Here is a 21872-nt window from a genome sequence, read left to right as displayed (position 1 = left end):
AAGAGACATGGATAACTGTAGTAGTTTTTCTGAACATGCCTATGGTGTCAAAATGGATTCTTCCAAGCGAGAGAGGCTGTCATTTCAATTTGCACAAGTGAGAGAGGCTGTGGTGTCCAGTACTTGAAAGTGACACAGGCAATGGTCTCTACTCTGGACTGAAAATCATAACCAGCCCTGGAAAAATGTTCAAAACAACCTATTACTGCTGGCATCTAGAATAGTGCCAAGAAGGCAGCTCCTTACATTGAATCCTCCAGGAGAAAGGCCAGTCTGGCCCTGGCACCCCCGGTCATTCTGGGACTTCCCCTGCCTGTGCACATGTATGTCTGTGTTATTGATAGTACTCAATGGCGGCAGGCTTGCACATAGGTTGATGGGGCAAAGGGGGCACAAAAAATAAATATATTGGCTTACCTTTCTAACGCTGCGTGACGTCGTACTCCCTTGGGTGTTTTTTTCTCCTCCTGGAAGCTCCGAGGGGTAAACTGCACTACCCAATCATGGCTCTGCTCTCATAGAATGAGAGCAGTATCAGTATTGGATAGAGCGGCCTCTTTCAGCGGTCCTATGAGCACTGGAGGCCTGCACTTTCTCTAACCCAGCTGTCTAAGAGAGCTAGGCTAGAGAACTTCAAAATGTGCATGTCTGGCTGGCCGGCCCAAGTTGGTCGACCAAAGAGACATGTGGGTAAACATCGTTTACAATCAATGCGATACACTGCATACCATTACAGCGTGGTCATTACAACGACCATGTTGTTACATTACATACTATTACACCGCAAGTAGTTACTACGACATGCTGTAGGGGCAGAAGGTGTTGGATTTAAAATCCAACACATTTCCTACTGTTGCACAGACGGGGTTTGGAATGGTAAATGATATTATTCCACACTCCAGCGCCCTCCCTACACCAAGTCGTTGTAACGACTTATGTTGTAATGGTATGCAATGTAACAACGCAGTCGGTGTAATGACCGTGTTGTAATGGCATGCGTTGTAAATGTGTGTGTTGTTAAGTGGCCTATTCAGATATGCATATTTTAAAGCACACAGCTCCATCTTGCTGCCACTTGTGCCTGCTTATTTTTAGTCAGTGGTAAAAACAATCATTTTAAGCTGTGATTTTAGTTTACAAATGTCAGTGCTTTATTTTTTTATTTTAAACTGTGGAATGCTGGCGTGCCAATCGGCTCATTAATGTTGCATTTTTTTGGCCTTGTAGTTTCACAGGCTAAGTGTCTTGGCGTACAAAGTGTTAGTGGCTAAAAGCCGGAGACTGACTCACACTGTCCCATTTGGCATAAAGGTATTTGCCATTGGCATCTATGGATTACATAACAGCGGCCATATTGGCCTTGTATTAGAGTAGACTGGAAGATGTGGAACTTGAGCTTTTAGAAAATTAATGCAGAAATGTACAGTGAGGGGCGATGAATGTGAGTGAGATACTACAGGGGACATTTACTATAAAGTGTTTACTTTAATCTTGTGCCACTTAATCATATTCATCTCACTATCGTCTATTAAAACCTGCTTTTGCTGATGTAAATTATGGTAGGTGTCACTTTAATTAGGGTGGACTGTCAAAGATAATCCTTTATATACTGGATTGGAAAGACCCACTTACGTTTCCACGTTCATTAGTTAAGTACAATGGGGCAGATTTACAAGAAACTGACGCATCTGTATAGATGCGTCAGTTTCCCTGCGCGAACAGCCCTTGCGCCACCATAAATGCGCCGCATTTACAATACGGCACCATATGGCGCAAGGATTGACAGATGTGTCAGAAATTCTGACACATCTGTTGGCGGAAAAGTCACGCATTGCTGGAGTCGTGTCGCAAGCACCACACAACTCCAGCAATGCGTGTTGCGGCCTATTCCAAATACACTGCATCACTCCTTACGCCTGCTTCAAGCAGGCGTAAGGTTTTGACGTAGTGGTGTCCTAAAAGTCACGCAGTGAAATCTAGTAGATTTCACAGTGTCACTTTTACGAGGCTTCCCTGCATGGGAACGCCTACCCTGCATACATTATACCTGACGCAGGTATAATGTCACGCAGGGCTTTACAACGTGACGCATCTCCCTAATACGTCACGTTGTAAATTTGCTGCATTTTTTACGCAGCCACCAACTGCAGCGCAAAAGTGTTGCAAGGGGCTTGTAAATCTGCCCCAATGTTTACAGTCAATCAGAAAACACAAAAGTTAATTGTTTCACTGGTTGAGCATCAGTTTATTCATAAAACTGAATCTTATATTTCACTCGCATAGTTTATTAAGCATATTGTTTGATATGGATTTTGTTTTAAAGCTTTAAATAGTAAATAAGGATTATCAATAGGCATGAGTCAATAGTTACATGTATTGTTTCCAGCCAAGGTCCACCATGGTCAGCATTTTGTAGTGAGAAGACACCCATGTGAAGGTCAATCAGACAATAATACCTTCAGTGGCAAGCAGAAACTTATTCAACTAGTTAGAATGTCCAATGTACCCATTGGTTGGCAATATAGATCAAACATGGTGACCACAGTGGGAACCTTTTTCAGACTTATTGCAAGCTTATTAATAGAGTGGTCTGTATTTTTAAAGCAATTGTAAGAGAAACACAAACTCACAATATCTGAAACGAAGAGAGCGTTGTGGATGTTGATAAAGTAAGGACTGGAGGGGGTTATAAAAAATAGCAATGGGCGGAGTTCGCAGTGACAAAAAAACTCTGCCGCGCTGCACGGAGTTCTGCAAACGGCAGAGTGCATTAGGTTCATGCCGTTCACTGTGAGTTTGAGTGCCGGGTGTTTGTCCCGCGCTGGAAAATCAACACCAGTGGCACCATGCATAGCGCATGAAGGCGCTGCTTACTTTTTGCTGCTCGGTTAGATTTTCTAACTGAGCGACACTTTTCTCAACGCGAACAGAACGTTTCTTAATGCGAACAGGGCCGAGCATATGCGACCACTTGCATTGAGAAATCCCACCACCCGTGTTGAGAAATCTTGCTGAGAGGTTGATTTTCCTCGCTCACCCTCGCCAACTAGACGTTGACTAGCGCGAGCGAGGAAAAATCTCACCGGGAGGTGTATTTTCCTCACTCTCGCTCGAAATTTCTCTGAATATTTTGGGCTGGAAAGGAGGTGCAAAATGTATTTATGATCACCTTCTTTCGCCCACAATCCCACCCCTAAATGTGAGTTTACCAAGGTGGCATATTGGAGGTATTTCACAGCTCAGCCCAAAAATTGTTGTCATGGTGCACAACTCATGGAATGTTGCAATTTCTTGCTGTGCTGAGACCATTTCATTTACCAGCTCCGCATGGATTTGTTCAGGTATTGGCTTATTAGGGACTGTCTTTTCATTCCTAGGTATTTTTTAAATCACTTATTGCTCCTAACATAGATTGTATTAGGGACGTTCTTCGCACGATGTCAGTAGTTATCTGTTCACCTGAAGGTCTCATTAAACCAAAATGCAAAATGTAAACTTTTATCCAACTCCGTATCTCTTGTTTTACTTGACTCGGTGATTTTGAAAGGACTAGGTCTGCAGCAAGAGACATTATTTCTGCTCTATTTGTTGCCTGGGGACTGGCTGTGTACTGTGACCCTCTGCTTACTGTGCGTGGCCCCAGGGGGCTCTTTATTCACAGCTCATGGTGCCCTCTGATACCTTCTGCCTCATGTTCTCCTTGCCTTGCAGTCAGGCAGAGGGACGGCCTTTGAGTGTGCAGCTTGTTTCCCTCGTGCACTGAAAGAGTCTCCTATTGCATGCAAGGGTCTTCCAGTGCAAAAGAATGGTGTGTGATGACAAAAGGCTCTCCAATGCACAAAACTGTTTTCATGATCAATAAAAAAGTATGTCTTAGCGCACTGATACGTAATATCTGGGTTTAATAAATCATCGTTCTTTAGCTCACTTCACCACCTCAGTTCAGACCCAGCTAAATGCAAATCAGTCTTGACCCTGTGCCTCATGGGAACAGTCCAGCTCAAACTGCCAAGCCATGTCTTCCCTGAACCGGAAACAAGCATCCTGGGACCGGTTTCAGGGTAACACCCCTCATCATCCAGGCCAGCTTGAATCCAGTGGCAAAGTGAGCTAACCTACCCAAATAAAGTATATTGAACAGGGACTCTGTATATAGAGAAACACAAGAGCCATATATACAGTGATTCTTCCTACAAGAAATCATGTGGAGGAGTTAATGGGTAACTAATAAACAAAGTGTTATTCAGTAGTGTAACAATGGTTTACATATAAGAATCTACCACACCTCAAAATCCTCTTAGTTTAATTGGAATAATAGAAGGTGGTCTTCTATATTGTAATAAATGAGACATCTTTACATATTATAAGGTTCAGTGTTTTATATATTGGAATGAATGCAGTATGGGTATGAGCGTGCAATAATCTCAGACTGTTGAATAGAGCTTTCGAATAAGTAATACAAGAAGGACATTCTTTTGTTTTGACATTTCCTTGTGGTCCATCATGCAGCTGTTGTGTAGAATACATACTGGGCATTTACCCAAGGAGGTGGCATTTAGTAAATAACCAATAGAAAGTACTCCACATGGGTAGATAATTTGTGCAAAACTGTGGACTCTTTTTAAATAATGGGAAAGGTGCGGTTCTGTTCTGGCCTAGTCACTGGCACACCTACAGACAGACACTTTGACACCCACTCACACACTCGGGCTCTCACATACCCGCTGGCAGACCCACTCAGACACTGATACACCCACTCATAGATCCACTCAGACACTCATGTACCTACTCACAGACCCACTCACACACTCTCACATACACTCATAGACCCATGGATATATGACATCACAACGCATGCTTTTACTCTGCATGCCATTACAAGGCACTTTTTACAACGCAAGTCGTTACAACGACTTGCGTTGGGGGGGCGCTGGATAGTGGAATAGTTTAATTTTCTATTCCAACTCCAGTCCCCGTGGATAGTAGGGATGGTGTTGGATAGAAAATTAAACTATTCCCTATCCTACAGCGCCCTCCAGCGCAAGTCGTTGTAACGACTTGCGTTGTAATGGCTGCGTCGTAATGGTAGTGCAGAGTAAAAGTTGCGTTGTAAAGGATGTTCCCCTAGACCCATACAGACACTCATGCATTCACCCACAGATGCACTCAGACACTCTCACACCCACTCACAAACCCACTCAGACACTCATGTACCCACTAACAGAACCACTAAGACATTCTCACACCCACTCACAGACCCATTCAGACACTCATGTACCCACTTACAGAACAACTCATACTCTCTCACACCCACTCACAGACTTACTCAGAGACTCACCTGCCTACTCACAGACCCACTCAGAGACTCACACATCCACTCACAGACCCACTCAGAGACTCAGACACCCACTCACAGATCCACTCAGACACTCTTGCAGTCACTCACTGACTGACACACACTCATGGAGGCACTCACAAACCTACTCAGTCACTCTCACACCCACTTACACAGCCACTCCGACACTCACTCAGACACTCTTGCACTCTCTCAGACACCCACTCAGACTCTAATGCACCCGCTCAGATAACTCACACAGTCACTCAGATACCCAGTGAGACACTTATAAGCCACTCCCAGAGCCACTGAGGAAACCCACACACCCACTCATACACACATTGAGACACTCACACACTCATTCACACTCCCACTGAGACACTCATGCACTCACTCACACACTCACTCTCAAAGGTTACAGTTATTGAGTAAAAGTTTAATTCACAAAAAATCCCAAAGTTATTGGGACGTTATAATTAGGAAATAACATTAAAAAAGTGTGGAAATTCACAAAAAAAGCCAAAGGTCAGAGGGACCTTATAGTTAGCAAATATCACAAAAAACCTTAGAAATTCATTGAAAATAGCAAAGGTTACAAGGACATTATAGTTAGGAAACAGAATTAAAAAAAACTTAGACATTCATTGAAAAAAACAAAGGTTACAAAAACATTATAGTTAGGCTGAGATTTAAATCGTACAAAACCAGTAAAATTCAGCAGTTATAGTTACCTGAGCTAACTTTAACTTACGCCCCCGCAATGCACTGCTTATGACCTCACATATTACACCACCGCGGACATCTTAAATGACATACTGATGACATCATCCACAGAACCACTCACATAGTGCTTACACCCCTATACGGTCTGTCATTCACCCACTCACACACCCACACAACCAATCACATACAATTCACAGACCCACACAAGTACCCACACAACCACTCACACGTCCACAAAGCCACTCGCTCACACACCTGCTCACTCACTCACTCACTTATACAGCCACTCACTCATCCATGCAGCTACTCATACAACCACTCACTCATACAGCTACTCACACAGCCACACACTCACCCATACAGCTACTCACGCATCCACTAGTCACCTATACAGCAACTCACATATAGAGCCAGGTAAGCTCCCCTGTTCCTACAAAGTTTGATTACTGCCTGTAAGGCTCCCACAAATGCCTAGAAGGCTCCTTTGGTACACGAAGCATGCTATTTTAGTTCCTAGAAAATTCACTGAGTGCTGAATATTCCCAGAGTTCTTGCAGTTTTTGGATGGCTGCCTCTGTGCCTAGAGGATGTTTTAGTGACCAAAATGCTATGGTTTCAAAGACTGTTTTGGTGCGCAGAAGGCTATCATAGTGTGAGGATGCATTTTTTTACAGCAGCTTGCAAGCATGTGTAATACCGACAGTGCTCCGTAGTGCTAAGATATTTTTTTTAGGACCCTCAAGGGAACTCTAGTTCCCAGACGGCTGTTTTAGAGCCCAAGAATTTTCCGCTAGTTTCAGGAGGGCATCATTAATGAATGGAGAGATGTCCTGGTGCTCAAAAAGTTTTCTTTAGTGGCCACATCTCGTGATTGGGGCAGAACTGCCAACCTTAAGATAACGTTCTCAGTGTTATCATACAGAACAGGGGACCTGGCTTTTGCAAGGAGTCTTGGAACATGTGATTGGGGCTTTGAACTTCCTGCTGTGCCTAAACTGCCCCGCCCTCTCCCTCCAGCCGCATCAATGACCAATAAATACATTATCTAGAGTTCTTCCCCAAGTCCTAGGGAGGTTTTAAAACAAGCATTTACAATGCAATGGTCTCGGCAATATTATAGGTAGAGCTATTGGAATTGCTCATTATTTTTTTATCTTTTTTGTATCCCTAAATAAATGGCATTGTCATTTGTATTGGCATTAGCTTTGTTTTTTGCATATGTGATACCTATTGCATTAGCAGAGAGAGAGTGAGGTAGTGAGAGAGAGTGAGGTAGATAGAGAGTGAGAGAGTGAGGTAGTAAAGAGTGAGGTAGTGAGGTAGAGGGATGTTGTGAGGTAATGAGATATAAGCATAGAGTGATGTTGTGATGTAGTGAGATAGAGAAAGAGGTAGTGAAAGAGAGTGAAAGTGAGTTAGTGAGATAGAAAGAGTGAGGTAGTGAGATAGAGAGTGATTGAGGTAGTGAGTTAGAGAAAGAGTGACGTTGTGAGGTTGTGAGCTAGAGAGTGAGGTAGTGAGAGAGTGAGGTAGTGATGTTTTGAGAGAGAGAAGTTGTGAGATAGTGAGATAGAGTGGAATAGTGAGGTAGAGAGTTATGTAGTGAGAGATAGGTAGATAGAGAGCGAGGTAGTGAGAGACAGAGAAAGTGAGGTAGTGAAAGAGTGAGGTAGAGGGATGTTCTGAGGTAGTGAGATAGAAACAGTGAGTGAGTTTGTGAGGTAGTGAGCTAGAGAGATAGTGAGGTAGTGAAAGAGAGTGAAAGGGACTTAGTGAGATAGAAAGAGAGAGAGTGAGGTAGTGAGAGAGAGTGAGGTAGATAGAGTGAGGTAGTGAGACAGAGAGAGTGAGGTAGTGAAAGAGTGAGTTAGTGATGGAGTGATTTTTGGTGGTAGGGAGATAGAAACAATGAGTGATGTTGTGACGTAGTGAGATAGAGAAGGATTGAGGTAGTGTAAGAGAGAGTGAAAGTGACTTAGTGAGATAGAAAGAGAGAGAGTTAGTGAGATAGAGAGTGACGTAGTGAGTTGGAGAGAGAGAGTGAACTTGTGAGCTAGTGAGATAGAGAGTGAGTCAGCAAGAGAGTGTTGTAGTTATTTTTTGAGTGAGTGACTTGTGTTATAGTTAGGTAGTGAGAGTGATATCGAAATAGAGTGAACTTATGGAGAGAGTTAGTGAGAGAGAGAGTGAGATAGTTTTATAGATATAATTTGAGTAGTGATGTAGTTATTTTTGTTTTGTGGGAGAGTGAAGTAGATATAGAGTGAGGTAGTGAGAGATAGAGAGAGTAAGGTAGTGAAAGAATGAGGTAGTGAGGGTGAGAGTTGTTGTGCTGTATTGAGATAGAAACAGAGCGATGTTGTGAAGTAGTGAGCTAGAGAGAGAGTGAGGTAGTGTATGAGAGAGTGAAAGTGAGTTAGTGTATTTGAGAGAGAGAGAGAGAGTGCGGTAGTGAGATAGAGAGAGTGAAGTAGTGAGTTAGAGAGAGAGTGAAGTTGTGGGGTAGTGAGAGAGTGATGTAGTGAACTTTAGAGAGAGTGTCGTGATATAGTGAGAGAGAGATAGTGAGATAGAAATAGAGTGAGGTAGTATATAGAGAGAGTGTGAGGTAGTGAGATAGAGAGTGAAGCAGTGAGTTAGAGAGAGAGAGTGAAGTTGTGAGGTAGTGAGAGAGTGTTGTAGTGAATTTGAGAGAGCGTGTCGTGATATAGTGAGGCAGTGAGAGTGAGATAGTAATAGATAGAGTGAGGTAGTGATGTAGAGAGTGAGGTAGTGAGATAGAGAGAGTGAAGTTGTGAAGTAGTGTGTTAGAGAGATAGTTACTGTGGTAGTGATATTGTGATGCTGTGAGAAAGAGAGAGTTGAGTAGTGAGGTAGAGATTGAGGTAGAGAGAGAGTGAATGAGAGATAGTGTAGTAGTGTGTGAGGTAGTGAGAGAGATAGTGAGTTAGTGAAAGAGAGAGTGAGGTAGTGAGAGAGAGAGTGAGGATAGCAATCCCCATGTCTGCAAGCTTGCCAGCACATCCTGGAAGTCTAGGTTACGCCGGGACTTGGCTCGGGACAATTTTGGTACCCTCCATATGCCGACTTTGCATACCATACAGATTAAAGGGCCGGACAAATCCATTTCAGTCATAACTAATAACCATCGTCTAAAGAAAAAAGTCAGACAGCATTTCACGTCACTACATAGAGGACGGGAACAGACAAATAATTTCAAATATTAACCAATAACGACCCTCAAAGAAAAAAAAATCTGACAGCATTTCAACACCGCATACATAATAGAAGGTATATCGAGCAGATACACGTTCACGTGTTTTGGTGAATGTGTTGCACCGGATGTAAAATTTGAACCTGTTGCAAGAAATGTTTTTAAAAAATCGATGTGTTTGGAACAAGTAGATTTCGCGAGCAACATAAAGTGCGTTGATCAAATGTATGCCACTGATAATAGCAGGAGGCCTTTTTCCGGACGACAATGGCAGAAATGTGTAAGGCGCGCCTTATTCTGTTGGTTCAGTAGCTGCCCGGGAGGTCGCACAGCCCAACGGGGCTTAGGAAGCAAATCATCTCCTTGAAGGTTTTCCTCAGTTCTTGACTGCGGAGCGCGTAGATCAGGGGGTCGATGACCGAATTGCACATGATGAGGATGAGGTACACGTTGAAGTGCGACATGAAGCAGACGCAGTAAGGATTCTGTGGGCAGGAGATGTAGAAAACGAGATGGAGGAAGAAGGGTGCCCAGCACACCACGAACACCCCGAGCAGGATGGTCAACGTGTCGGCGCCCTTCATGTTGGCGCCCTGGCGGATGGTGCCGCTGCCGGGCAAGATGGCAATGCTTTTCATGTGCAGCCGGGCCAGCATGAACATGTGCACGTAGAGGGACGTCATGAGCGGGAGCATGGTGAAGAACATGCCGATGAGACATGTGATGACCACTGTGCTGTCCGAATAGATGATGAACAAGATGCCTGAAACGGTGCACGCGGCCCAGATGCAAGAGATGATGATGACCGCCCGCTTCACCGTCACGATGTTGTGGTACTGTAGCGCGTAGAAGATGGTGAAGTACCTGTCTACCGCTATGAAGAGCAGGCTGCAGATGGAGGCCAGCAGCGAGCTGCAGATCACCGAATCGAGCACGTTGTCGATGTTGACGGTGAAGTTGGGCGACCCCGACTCGGTGTTGTTCAGGAGGCTGATGACTATGGTCTCGGACCCGTTGGACACGCTCACAAGCATGTCCGCCACGGCGAGGCTGCAGATGAAGAAGTACATGGGCGAGTGGAGGTTCTTGTTCCTGGCGATCGCGATGATCACCGGGATATTTTCCAGAAAGCTCACTATGCCCAGGATCACAAACACCTCGGGGGACACAAAAAGTTGCTCGTAGCACCCTTCGGAATAGTGACTCTTTCCGGCGGAGTCGTTAGCACCCCCCACATGCGTCCCATGACTGTGATTCCTGAAGTGAAGAGATGGGGGTGTCCCGTCATACAGAGAGGAGTTCATATTTCATCTAGTTGTAATCCTGTGAGGTGAGCGGGGTTTCGTGCTTAGCCCGGAGCTCTCGCGGCCAAAAGTAGAAAACAGCTAAGGTAGCCATCCAAATGATAGAATTCGCATTTAAAAAAAAAAGCTTGGTGAGGCAAGTTACACGACTCATTCAGAGTCCCGTTATCGTTTGGTCTTCCCTCCTACCTCTTAACTCTGATTGCAATCATCAGCTCAGCAGTAGCCCCCCTCAGCTGCACACTCGCCATCCTGAAGGGTCTCACCGGCTGCACCTCCTTCTAGCGCCTCTGTGAGAATACAGTCCCCTCACTCGCACGGCCCCCGTCGTCTGCCTGGAAAGCGCTCTGCCAGCCAGCAGCGCGAGTCCACCACTTGCAGTGTACTGCCTGCAGAAAAATAAATGTAATGAGAATGACGTCCCACCTCAGCTTAATCTACCCTATCTGTAGAAGGGTCTGTCTGAGACTCGAAGATGGTTAGGCGCTAGCTGCCACAGGCGTATTAATCACACAGCAAGAAACTGGTTTTCAGACAAAGGCCCGGCTCCGGATTCTTCCCGAGCTCACCCAATCCCAGGATACCGACCTTCAGGAGATCCTGCAGCCGAGGCTTGCGCCGAGGAGGACGGGGACGGCGAGGCAGAACAGGCCGGCGTCGGGCGCTCTTCTTGGCTGACTTCTTCTCCTTCATCCAGGGGAACTAGCCCCCCGGGCTGGGCCAGGGCCGGGTGCGGGGGCTGCTGGGCCCCTCCATTCAAGAGCCGCTTCTGGCCGCGGGCCCTGTGCTGGCTGCCGCTGCCACCGCCACTGCTGAGGTTGCCGTGGCCGCGGCTGGGGATGCTCTGCTCGAAGTTTGAAGTGTCTCCAAAGCTGAGGTGGGAGCTGAGGCGGCGAATGGCGAAGCCAAGGAGGAGTAGCCGAGGCCGCGGGCCCTGGGCTGGCTGCCGCTGCCACCGCCGCTGCTGAGGTTGCCGTGGCCGCGGCTGGGGATGCTCTGCTCGAAGTTTGAAATGTCTCCAAAGCTGAGGAGGGAGCTGAGGCGGCGAATGGCGAAGCCAAGGAGGAGCAGCCGGAGGGGGGCGGGAAACAGAGAGGGGGAAGAAGGCACAAACAGACACGGACAGCGAAAATACACGGAGAGCGGGAGAGGGGCGGAAAACAGACAGGGGGTGGGAAACAGACAGGGGGAAGAAGGCACGGAGGGAAACAAACACGGGCTTACCTTCACTGCGAAGGATAGAAAATGGTGGACACAAGCTTCCGGATTTTGAGGATTTGGGGGCGTGGTTTTGCTGTCCTGAGTGACGGACGACGTCACAGGGCTAAAGAATGCTAAAAATCACGCCCCCAAATGTGAAAAAGACGGGGCTTCTTTGGAGGGATGGCTCTCTCCTCCAATGGCTGGCCTCCGTTTAGGAAGCCAGCCAATGGTGGAGAGACAGGGCAGGGAGGCGGGTTCTGAAGCCCTACTAAACAACATTAAATCTCGGACTTCCGGTCTGCCGACCGGATATTACCGAGACCTAAAGAGCCCCGCTCAGCAGCGGCTGGCACAGGTAATCGTGGTAGGGACGGTGAGGCGGGAGAGGGTAGAAGTCGACAGATGACAGAATAAGTATAATTAAATAAATAAATAAAACCTATTCCATCATCTGTTGGATTCCCACCCTGCCGCGCCCTGCTCCGCCTCACCACCCCAATGTGCCTACTTGTGCCGGCCGCCACTAGCCACGCTGTTCAAAGTAGTAACACCTGAGCTGAAAACCTATACTCTGAAAGGGTTTCCAGCTCTTGTGTGATACTGCCTCTTCACAGGGTTGCAGTGTGATGAGGTGCACAACTGTGAGTAGAAAGGCCTGCTGGGCAGCGGCGGCCAGCACAGGTAAATGCAGTGGAGTGGTCTGGCAGGCTGGGGTGGGGGGAGGGTAGCCAGATGACAGAATAGGTATAATTAAAAAATAATATCTATTCCGTCGTCTGTTGGTTTCCCACCCTGCCCCCCCTCACCGTGCTTACCTGTGCCGGCCGCCGCTGCTGCTGTGGCCCTAGAAAGCCATGTATTACCCAAAGGGCCCTTCACACCCATTGAGTCTGGGGATATTTCACTCGATAAAATCCCCTCCTGTTATGTGAAGGCTCCCTAGGGGCATGTGGTGCTATCCGATTTCCAGGGAGCCTTCCTCAGCACCCAGAGGATTGCCCCAAACCTCTACAGTCGTGTACAGACTGGAAGGGACCGCCAGGTCTAACATGATGCCCTTTTCCCAGCACTGTGGATCTGGCACTGTCAACAACCACCAGTCTCTCCTGCCATAAACACGACCATGGGCGTCCGCAGGGGAGGGCAAGGGGGGGCACTTGCCCCCCCCCTGGAACACCGGTCCGTCACTATTGACAGCCCCCACAGTGGTGTTTGTCTGCAGGGCCGTCAATTTTAAAAGCGTGAGAAAGCGCTTGCAATGGCGGTCCTGCTGATGGGCAAGATAGAAGGTCCGGGCCTGGCTGCTCCCACAGCTTGAAGCAGAGGCGCACCTAGAGTCAAATTTCGGGGGGGAGGGGGCACATTTTTCAAGCTAAGGAAGAGTGGAGCTGCAGCCAGGGGCCCTAGAAAGGGGTGAAAACCATCAAAGCCTCATTAACACCAGCACCGAATTACACAATTCACCCAGAGATGCAATGGGTGTGTCTGCCTGTTTTTTGCGAGATCAATTGGAAAGTCCTTCTGTGCACTCGTGATTTATTCATACTCAAGCTATATTCCTTTCTTTTGTTGGTGCTACTACATCCTGGTACCTACTCTTTAGGTGCCCTTTCGTATACCCTATCGTGTGTGGTGCAGACACTTCTGTTCCGATGGATGTGTGCACTTTTCAGCGAACATTAAAGTTTCATCAATTTCTTTTCCATGGTAATAATCAGTTTTAATTCATATTTTGGTTTCCATTGTTAACTGTTGTTATACGTTTTTTAATATATCCATTATTTCTAAAATAAAATAATGGATATATTAAAAAACAGTTAACAATGGAAACCAAAATATGAATTAAAATATTTTGTTGACAACTGAAAAAGAGTTAAAACTGAACAGAAGTTTCTGCACCACACACGATATGCCTCTTTTTTGCACCATAAGCACTAGTATTACAGAAGGGTCTGCATATGAGATGGATTAAAGAGTTTACGCCTTGAGCTCCAAAGGGGCAGTCCCTCATGTTCATTGCAGTATCGAGTGTAGCCCCTGGACCACTATCTGTACTCACTGTCGACTGCTATGATTCACGAAGGGAAAGCTGTCCCACAGGGACAACTTTTCTTTTCTGAATCATGTACCAACTGCAGCTCAGTGTTGGTATCAGATCAACGGTTTGCGATTGCCATTGCGTTTGAAAACCATTGATATATGTCATTGTAAATTGCAATTTGAAGATAGCACCCTTTCCACTGCCCCTTCAAATTCCAATATGAAGTAAGATGCAGAACCCCTTTTGTCAATCATGAAGGTTATACACAACTCTAAAAAGGGGTTTTGCAGTAGCAACCACTGTGATGCTGCAAATTGTAAGCTTTATGACCACAACATCCTTTTGTATTTGAGGGCCCTAGTTATTTAGATAAAGCAGGATGTCCAGTGAAAGGCATGACGTTACACATGAGTAGTGCCTTTAATGCTCTGGAAATGCTAGGATCTCCAATCTACCTCTCTACCTCTCTCTCTCTACCTCTCTCTCTACCTCTCTCTCTACGTCTCTCTCTCTATGTCTCTCTTTACCTCTACCTCTCTCTCTACACCTCTCTCTACACCTCTTTACCTCTCGCTATCTCTCTCTCTCTCTCTCTCTCTCTCTCTCTCTATACCTCTCTCTCTCTACCTCTCTCTCTCTACCTCTCTCTCTCTACCTCTCTCTCTCTCTACCTCTCCCTCTCTCTCTCTCTCTCTCTCTCTCTACCTCTCTCTCTACCTCTCTCTCTTTACCTCTCTCTCTCTACCTCTCTCTCCCCACCTCTCTCTCTACCTCTCTACCACTACCTCTCTACCTCTACCTCTCTCTACCTCTCTCTCTCTACCTCTACCTCTCTCTCTACCTCTCTCTCTCTACCTCTCTCTCTATCTCTCTCTACCTCTCTCTCTACCTCTCTCTCTACCTCTCTCTCTCTCTACCTCTCTACCTCTCTCTCTCCACTTCTCTCTCTACCTCTCTATCACTACCTCTCTACCTCTACCTCTCTCTCTCTACCTCTCTCTCTTCCTCTCCCTCTTCCTCTCCCTCTCTACCTCTCTCTCTACCTCTCTCTCTCCCTCTCTCTCTCTCTCTCTCTACCACTCTCTCTACCTCTCTACCTCTACCTCTACCTCTCACCCTCTCTCCCTCTACCCCTCTCTCTCCCTACCTCTACCTCTACCTCTCTCTCTCTATCTCTCTCTCTACCTCTATTACTCTACCTCTCTCTCTCTCTACCACTCTCTCTCTCTCTCGCTCTACCTGTATGTCTCTCTCTACCTCTCTCTCTCTCTCTCTCTCTACTGCTCTCTCTCTCTCTCTCTCTCTCTCTCTCTCTCTCTCTCTACCTCTCTCTCTACCTCTCTCTCTACCTCTCTCTCTCTACCCCTCTTTCTCTCTCTACCTCTCTACCTCTACCTCTCTCTCTACCTCTCTACCTCTCTACCTCTCTCCCTACCTCTACCTCTCTCTACCTCTCTCTACCTCTCACTCTACCCCTCTCTACCCATCTCTATCTCTCTCTCTACCTCTCTCTCTACCTCTCTCTCTCTACCTCTATCTCTACCTCTTTATCTCTTTACCTTTCTCACCCTCTCTACCTCTCCCACTCTCTCTCTACCTCTACCTCTCTACCTCTCTCTCTACCTCTCTCCCTCTACCTCTCTACCTCTCTCTCTCTCTCTCTCTCTCTCTCTCTACCTCTCTCTCTCTACCTCTCCCTCTATCTCTATACCTCTCTCTCTACCTTTACACCTCTACCTCTCTCTCTACCTCTCTCTCTCCGTACCTCTACCTCTACATCTTTCTACCTCTTTCTACCTCTCTCTCTCTACCTCTCTCTCTCTACCTCTCTCTCTCTACCTCTCCCTCTACTTCTCTCTACCTCTGTCTCTCTACCTCTCTACACCTCTCTCTCTCTACCTTCTCTACCTCTCTACACCTGTCTACCTCTCAACCAGTTGAATTCCGGGAAGCCCAAACCATCAGTATTTCAAATCTGCGCATGAAACGTGGATAGGATGAGCCGTGCAGCTCAGAAAGGGATGTTCTTTTTACATCATTTGTATTTAATAGAAATGGGAAGCAGGAGAGCAGTCTCACAGTTGAGATAGGGATTCACATACACTGGTGACAGCTTTTGAATTGGCTTTAAAACCATTCAAAGATGGCTGCAGCATCTACGTGGGATGTGGTGGACTAAGTGGCAGCCGGAGCCATATAGCACTGCTTGTCATTTAAAAAAAAACAGCATTGACATAGCCAATAGGTCTCCCCTTTTGGGACCTTATAAGTGTTTAGTTGTCTAGTACAATATCCTTGGTGCAACAACTTCAAGTGTTGCATGGCTAAACACTTAGAAGGTCCCAAAGGCGAGACCTATTGGCTATGCCAATGCTTGTTTGTTTTTTCCTCTGTTTCATTGTGGTTGCCAGGTAATCTGCTGTGAAGCCTCACATGATTTTTCTCCCACCCCATGGGTTTCTTTGTTTATTTAAGCTCTTTGTCTTATTAGATTTTTTTATTTGTTTATTTAATACTTGTGCTCAATCATGTCGGAGGATGGTGATGAAGTAAAAAAATTGCCCCCCCCCCTGGAAAAATTTCTGCGGACGCCCATGAACACGACAAAATTAAGAGCTAAAATTGGAAATGGAGAAGAAAATCTCAGCTCTATGTTGACTGCCCTCCTCCCCGCCACGAACCCATCTATCAGTGTCTCATTAATAATTATACCCGGATTATTGTGCCAGGAGGGAAGGTCTCCAAACATCTGTCCGAAACTCAGAGACTGTGCATGGGGTTGCAAGAGGTGGACTGTAAACACAGGCAGAAGGCATGGCACCGCCGGCATGGTGAAAAGGGGATCACGTGACAGCCTTAACCAGCAGGACAGCAGCCATGAAAGCCAAGGCCGGGCTCGCTGCTTTCAAGTATGCTCCTCACTCCGTGCCTCGCTGTGTATCACGAAGGCACGAATAATACAGGTTTGTATCCCAGGGCCCGTCTATGGCAGACATCTAGACCGTGACAGCCCTGCGCCTCAGTGCTATCTGTTCACCCTGTTTAAATTATGTTCTTACGTTTGTACAACCTCTGACAACAATGGACCTCGGGTTCTGCAGTGTAAAGAGTCAAACCTACACCTGCTACTTCTGTAAAGAAGTTGCCTTACTGCGCCGCCACAAGAGGTCACTGGATTGCAACAAATGGCCTAAAATGGCCTCATTGATGGAGGAGGAAAGGTGAATGCACAAATGGCAAACTGTCATTTTGCTTCTGAACACCTTTATTGCATTTTTATGCCTAGGTATTGCGCATAGTTTTTATTATAAATATAACATAAAACCCTTGAAGAAAAAAAAATCTACATTTCTGCCACTCACCCACCTCCTTTCAATAAACCTCTGTGCCCCCAATGCATTCAATCGTGGACTTGCTGTCCTCGCCTCGTTTTCCATCTTGTTTATTCTCTGTCGGTGTCGTTGCTAATAATAGTTTGATACCGCGCAGGGGACGTGTGCTTTTTGGTGCAATGATCCCTGGCATAAGCTGCATGATTTCTAATACCTTAGCTTCTATTAATTTGCGTAATCTGTAAATTCTATTCAGACTTAGTCCTTTTGACCTATAGTGAACAATTCAACAGAGTGGGGTTTGGTTCATCCTGTCACTTATGATTGCTTGGCTTTCTTGTCTGTCTCAGTTCACTGCTCTTGATGCAACTGCTTTTCTCAATATACTTGTTTTCACCTCTCGCCCTTGAGCATAGCCTCTTGAGCATCCTTTTGAATGAATGAATGAGTAGTGTCCTGCCATGCCTGACATGAGGAATGTACTTTTTAATTATTTCATTTGGTACTCTCGGGGAGTGCATGGCTCTCCATGATCTCGTCTCCATCTGCTTCTTTGTTTATATCCCTCCCTCTTTCTTGTGGCTTAACAAACTCCCTGCTCATCTGCTGTGCTCCCACCCATCCCCTTATCGTACCACACTTTAAAAAATGTATTTAACAAAATATTAAAATGCTTGGCAAGGACCTTGCAGCTGCACCCCGCTATAAGCTACTGGCTTTTTTTTTCTTTGCACAGCATCATAAGTGGCCTCATAAGCATATGTTCTAAAATGGCTGTCAGCTGGGCCTGGGGAGAGGATGTGGCCTAACGGCTAGGGCAGTGGACCTCAAATCTGGAGAACCAGGTTTGAGTTTCGGTAAGGATGTGCAATATCCTGTGATTGTGGGCAAATCACTTAATCTCCCCGTGCCTAACAAAAATGAATGTATCCTATAGTAACGCAAGTGGTGCTCGTGTAAATTGCTCCGATACCCGATACCTTCACCATTCACAGACCCTCTCAGCAGTTCACACTTGCCCACTTAGTACCATTAGCACGCCTTTTTCTTATACATATTTTAAGTACACTTTAATCCGAAGACAGGCGGCACTAAGCATGGCTATTTGCTCACCAACTAACCTGCTTATTCAAATGTACATATATGTGTGTTTATCTCCCCTATTTCAATCACTGTGCACACTAAATCACCCAAAATGCTCCCCACCTGTTCATGAACGGATTCTCCTTTTCTCTCACTCAAACCAATCATCCATGAACTCATCCCATCATACACTCAGGGCCGGCCTTGGGCATGGGTGAACTGGTCCCTGGCCGGGGGCGGAGGGAGGGGGGCAGTATTCCGAGGGGCACTGCATGGAACTGCCCGACTTAATGTCATGCAAACAGCAACCTGTCCATTCCACTTGGTCTCAATCAGATCTCATTAAAGACTTTGCAATGAGCTCCTAATGTACCTCAGCGTAATTGTTAACACTCCATCAACCCTCTGCCCTCCTCCCATGTTCCTCACACCTCCTGCCGCAACAACCCCCCCGCCCGCACAACAAACACCAAATTTTCTTTCTGCCCAAGGGGCTGTCCAGGTCAATCCGATTCATAGCCGGCCCAGCACACACTACTTCATCTATTAATGTACTTACACACCTCAATTACTCACTCACTCATTTCTGAGTGGCTTCACTCTCCACTCATTCACTCACATAACTCTTACTAGCAGTCCACCTCTTTCCATGCCCTTCAGTGGCTTAGCTAGCTCTCTGGCCTCCCGTGGCGGTCCCTGCGTTTGCTGCTCCACACCACGGCGAATGCATTGAGAAGCAGGTTTGGGGGGGCTTGTTGTTGCCTCCTCGAGACGGCAGGTAATAGTGAGGGGAGGCCACCGCCCCCAAAACTCATGCCACCAGGGGTGGACTGCCCCCCGCCCCCACTAGGCACACCGCTGATGGCCCTTCTACATCCCACATTTACTTTCCACAAAATACATGCACCCCTCACTCGTTCATCAGTCCTCTCCCTCTTTCCCTAATGCCCTAGTTCCTTGCTCCTTTATCTGCGGTTCACTGGGATTCCCAGCCATGACCTCAGACATACCGTGTCCAGCTCCTGTGCCTTGGTTGTGAGCAGCGCTTTGAGGGCCATGCAGAGTGCTTGAGTGCGCTGAACTCTCACACTGCCCCAGCTCACTGGGGCTTCTTGCACACTGATGTCTAGTTTGGCTTCAGCTTGGAATGCGGTGGTCTGCATAGGTGCCTGTCCAGGTATGCAAACCAGGCCCTCGTCTTGGTTTCAGCTTAAGCTGCTTGTGAAGTTCAAGGAAAAATACAAATGAAAACATTTAATGAAAAGGCGTGGGCGTGTATTTCCTGACTTTTTTCCTGACTTTTTCCTGACTTATTCCACTCTGGTCAATTCTTCCTAGTCTGAAACACCAGGGTGACAGTATGCGCTATATAAGTACTAAAATCAATCAATCAATCAATCAATCAATTCTCCGGGTCGGCTCGTGGGCCAGGAGCTGGCCTCTGCTCTGCCCCGAAGGCCTGGGCACCTAAGGAGGAGCGCAGCCTGTACCAGGGCTTTGTTCCTAATCCTATAATGCGTCTTCTTCTCCAACTGAGGTCGCTCGAGAGCCCGGAACCCGCGCGCGCCGCTCCGCATGGCATTGCCACGCCCCCGCTTCAAGCAATCCAAGTCCATCATGTCCGTCGAGTGAACCATGGTAATACACGAGACCGACGGCTGCTAAAAAATGGGGACAATCAATTAATATGTGGAGAAATCCTCTTGATCCGACTAATCCAGCTCATCTGGCCTTATTTATAGCAGCGGAGAATGAGGCCCGGCGCAGCAGCTCTCTGCACCCAAAGCTGATTTCGGTGCCGTCAGCTGCTTCTCTTCCTCACTCGGCGCCTCCAGCGCGCCTGTGTGCACTATGATCCTGGGGTGCTCACGAGTTCACCTAGGACATCTGTCGAGTCAGGGATCGAGACAGAAGCACCCAGTCTTAGAGTGAAATTAGGCATGCCGAAGGTTTAGACTACATGTCAGAACAAAGCTCCAATTCAGGCTGTATCTTTAGGAAGTCACGTTGTTTACTACGCTCTTGCAGGATTTTGTGACATACAAATTTAGGAATCATGTTGCCTTCTCCTTCCTTTCTTATAGTGACACAAATTGGAGTTGCTGTCATTTACACTTACTGAATTAAGATCAGAAAAATTATATGCTGTCCATGATCCTACTGCAGACATACCAACTTAAAAAAAAAAAAATCAGCATGAGAGGACGGGGTGGGCCTGGCTGCCGAGAACTGCCAGACAGATACTTATGCCTCTTTCTAACCCAACCTCACCCACCCCAAAAACTAAAAAAATCTTGCTGAAATTGCCGCGCTGATACCCTGGGATGCTTTCAAAACCCGTAATGAACATTGGCTGTCCAGATCCTCCAAAGAAGAGATGAAAATCAGCTCAGTGCGAGTTTTCCATCAGGCCTTTCCTTCCACTGTGATATTGGTTCGTCACCAGATCACCGCATGAAAGGAGTCATCATTGTGTGACACGCGGTGGCACCGTGTGAGCTATCAGGACTGAGACTATGGTGGCTTCTCAGCTGCTTGCAGCTTGGTAACCGTTCCCCAAAGATCTTCAGTGGGCCCAATCGTATCAGTGGAGGGGTAGACTGCAGGGCACAAGTCCTAAAAATAGAAGTGGGGGGGACGCTGACGTCACAATAGGAAGTGACGTCACAAAAGGTGGCTTGCACTCAGTTGCAGTTTATAGTTATTGAGCTCCCGGTAAAATAAGTGGGGGGATGCCGTCCACCCTCGTGGTACCCCGACTCGAGCCCTGGTAGACTGGGTGCACTTGTTCCATAAGATGGGTCCTAAGTATTCTTGGTCTTGTAGTTCATCGCCCTGACCCTCTGACCATGGCCAGCACTTCCCATCTTATCTCATGCCCTCCAGGCTGGGTTTCTCAGGTTGTGGCACTGTTGTCCATCCTTGCTGCCAGTTAGTAAATGAGCCTTTGGTAGTGAGAATCTGTTCATCTTTATAAATGCATGCTGTGATGCCGCTTCGGGGTACATAAGCAGTTATGAGGTGTCTGGAGGTATTGGCTGCTGGCGGTGAATGTGAACTAGACATTCTTTACTTCCTGTCTTTGGGACCTGCAGTCTTTGGGAGTCTTGACTATGAGAGCTGTAGCTTCGAAGGGCCTTACAACGAGTGGGGTAACGTGAAAGTTCTGGCTGTAGATGGTGATGTTTATGAAATACTTAGTTATGCACTTACTTGCCCGAGCAGTTCACCAGTAAGGAGACTGCAGATTATGTGAGTTCAGTCTAGGAGTGCTGTGGTATCTGGCTGAAGGACCTGCACTTTCTTGGTTCCTGGCTAATGAAGCATTGATCTGCAGCCGTAGGCTGCAGGAGCTGCAGCTTTTGACATTGTTGTCTGTGGAAGCTGTAGATTCAGGAATTCGTGGCTGAGGGAGTTGCAGTTGGGGAGCTCTGGACTGGGTTAGCAGCACTGCTAACTCACATGTGGGCTTAGGGAGCCACTTCTTTTCATGGCTCTTGGTACTATTCTGGCTGGAAGAACGTCTGGCTGTAGGTGTTGTCAATTCAGTGACTCCCAGCCATACGTTCTGTAGTTGCGCAAGACATTTGTGAATTTGGAAGCTATAGTTGCTGAAAAGGTTGTGTTTGGGAGCTGT

At 46.8% G+C, this 21872-nt stretch overlaps 2 protein-coding genes across 2 annotated transcripts in view; one reads left to right on the top strand and one right to left on the bottom strand.

Moving 5' to 3' along the window:
• The window catches only part of CACNA1G (calcium voltage-gated channel subunit alpha1 G), a 1349169-nt gene that overhangs the window by 339641 nt on the left and 987656 nt on the right, over positions 1 to 21872 (top strand). The window lies entirely within an intron of this gene.
• LOC144767319 (melanocortin receptor 4-like) lies at positions 9578 to 10576 on the bottom strand. The gene has a single exon (XM_078650809.1). The coding sequence runs from the start codon at positions 10574 to 10576 to the stop codon at positions 9578 to 9580; it is 999 nt and encodes a 332-aa protein (XP_078506935.1).

This window comes from Lissotriton helveticus, chromosome 7 (genome assembly GCF_964261635.1).
Source record: "Lissotriton helveticus chromosome 7, aLisHel1.1, whole genome shotgun sequence".
Taxonomy (NCBI): domain Eukaryota; kingdom Metazoa; phylum Chordata; class Amphibia; order Caudata; family Salamandridae; genus Lissotriton; species Lissotriton helveticus.
This window is presented reverse-complemented; position numbering and strand designations above follow the sequence as displayed.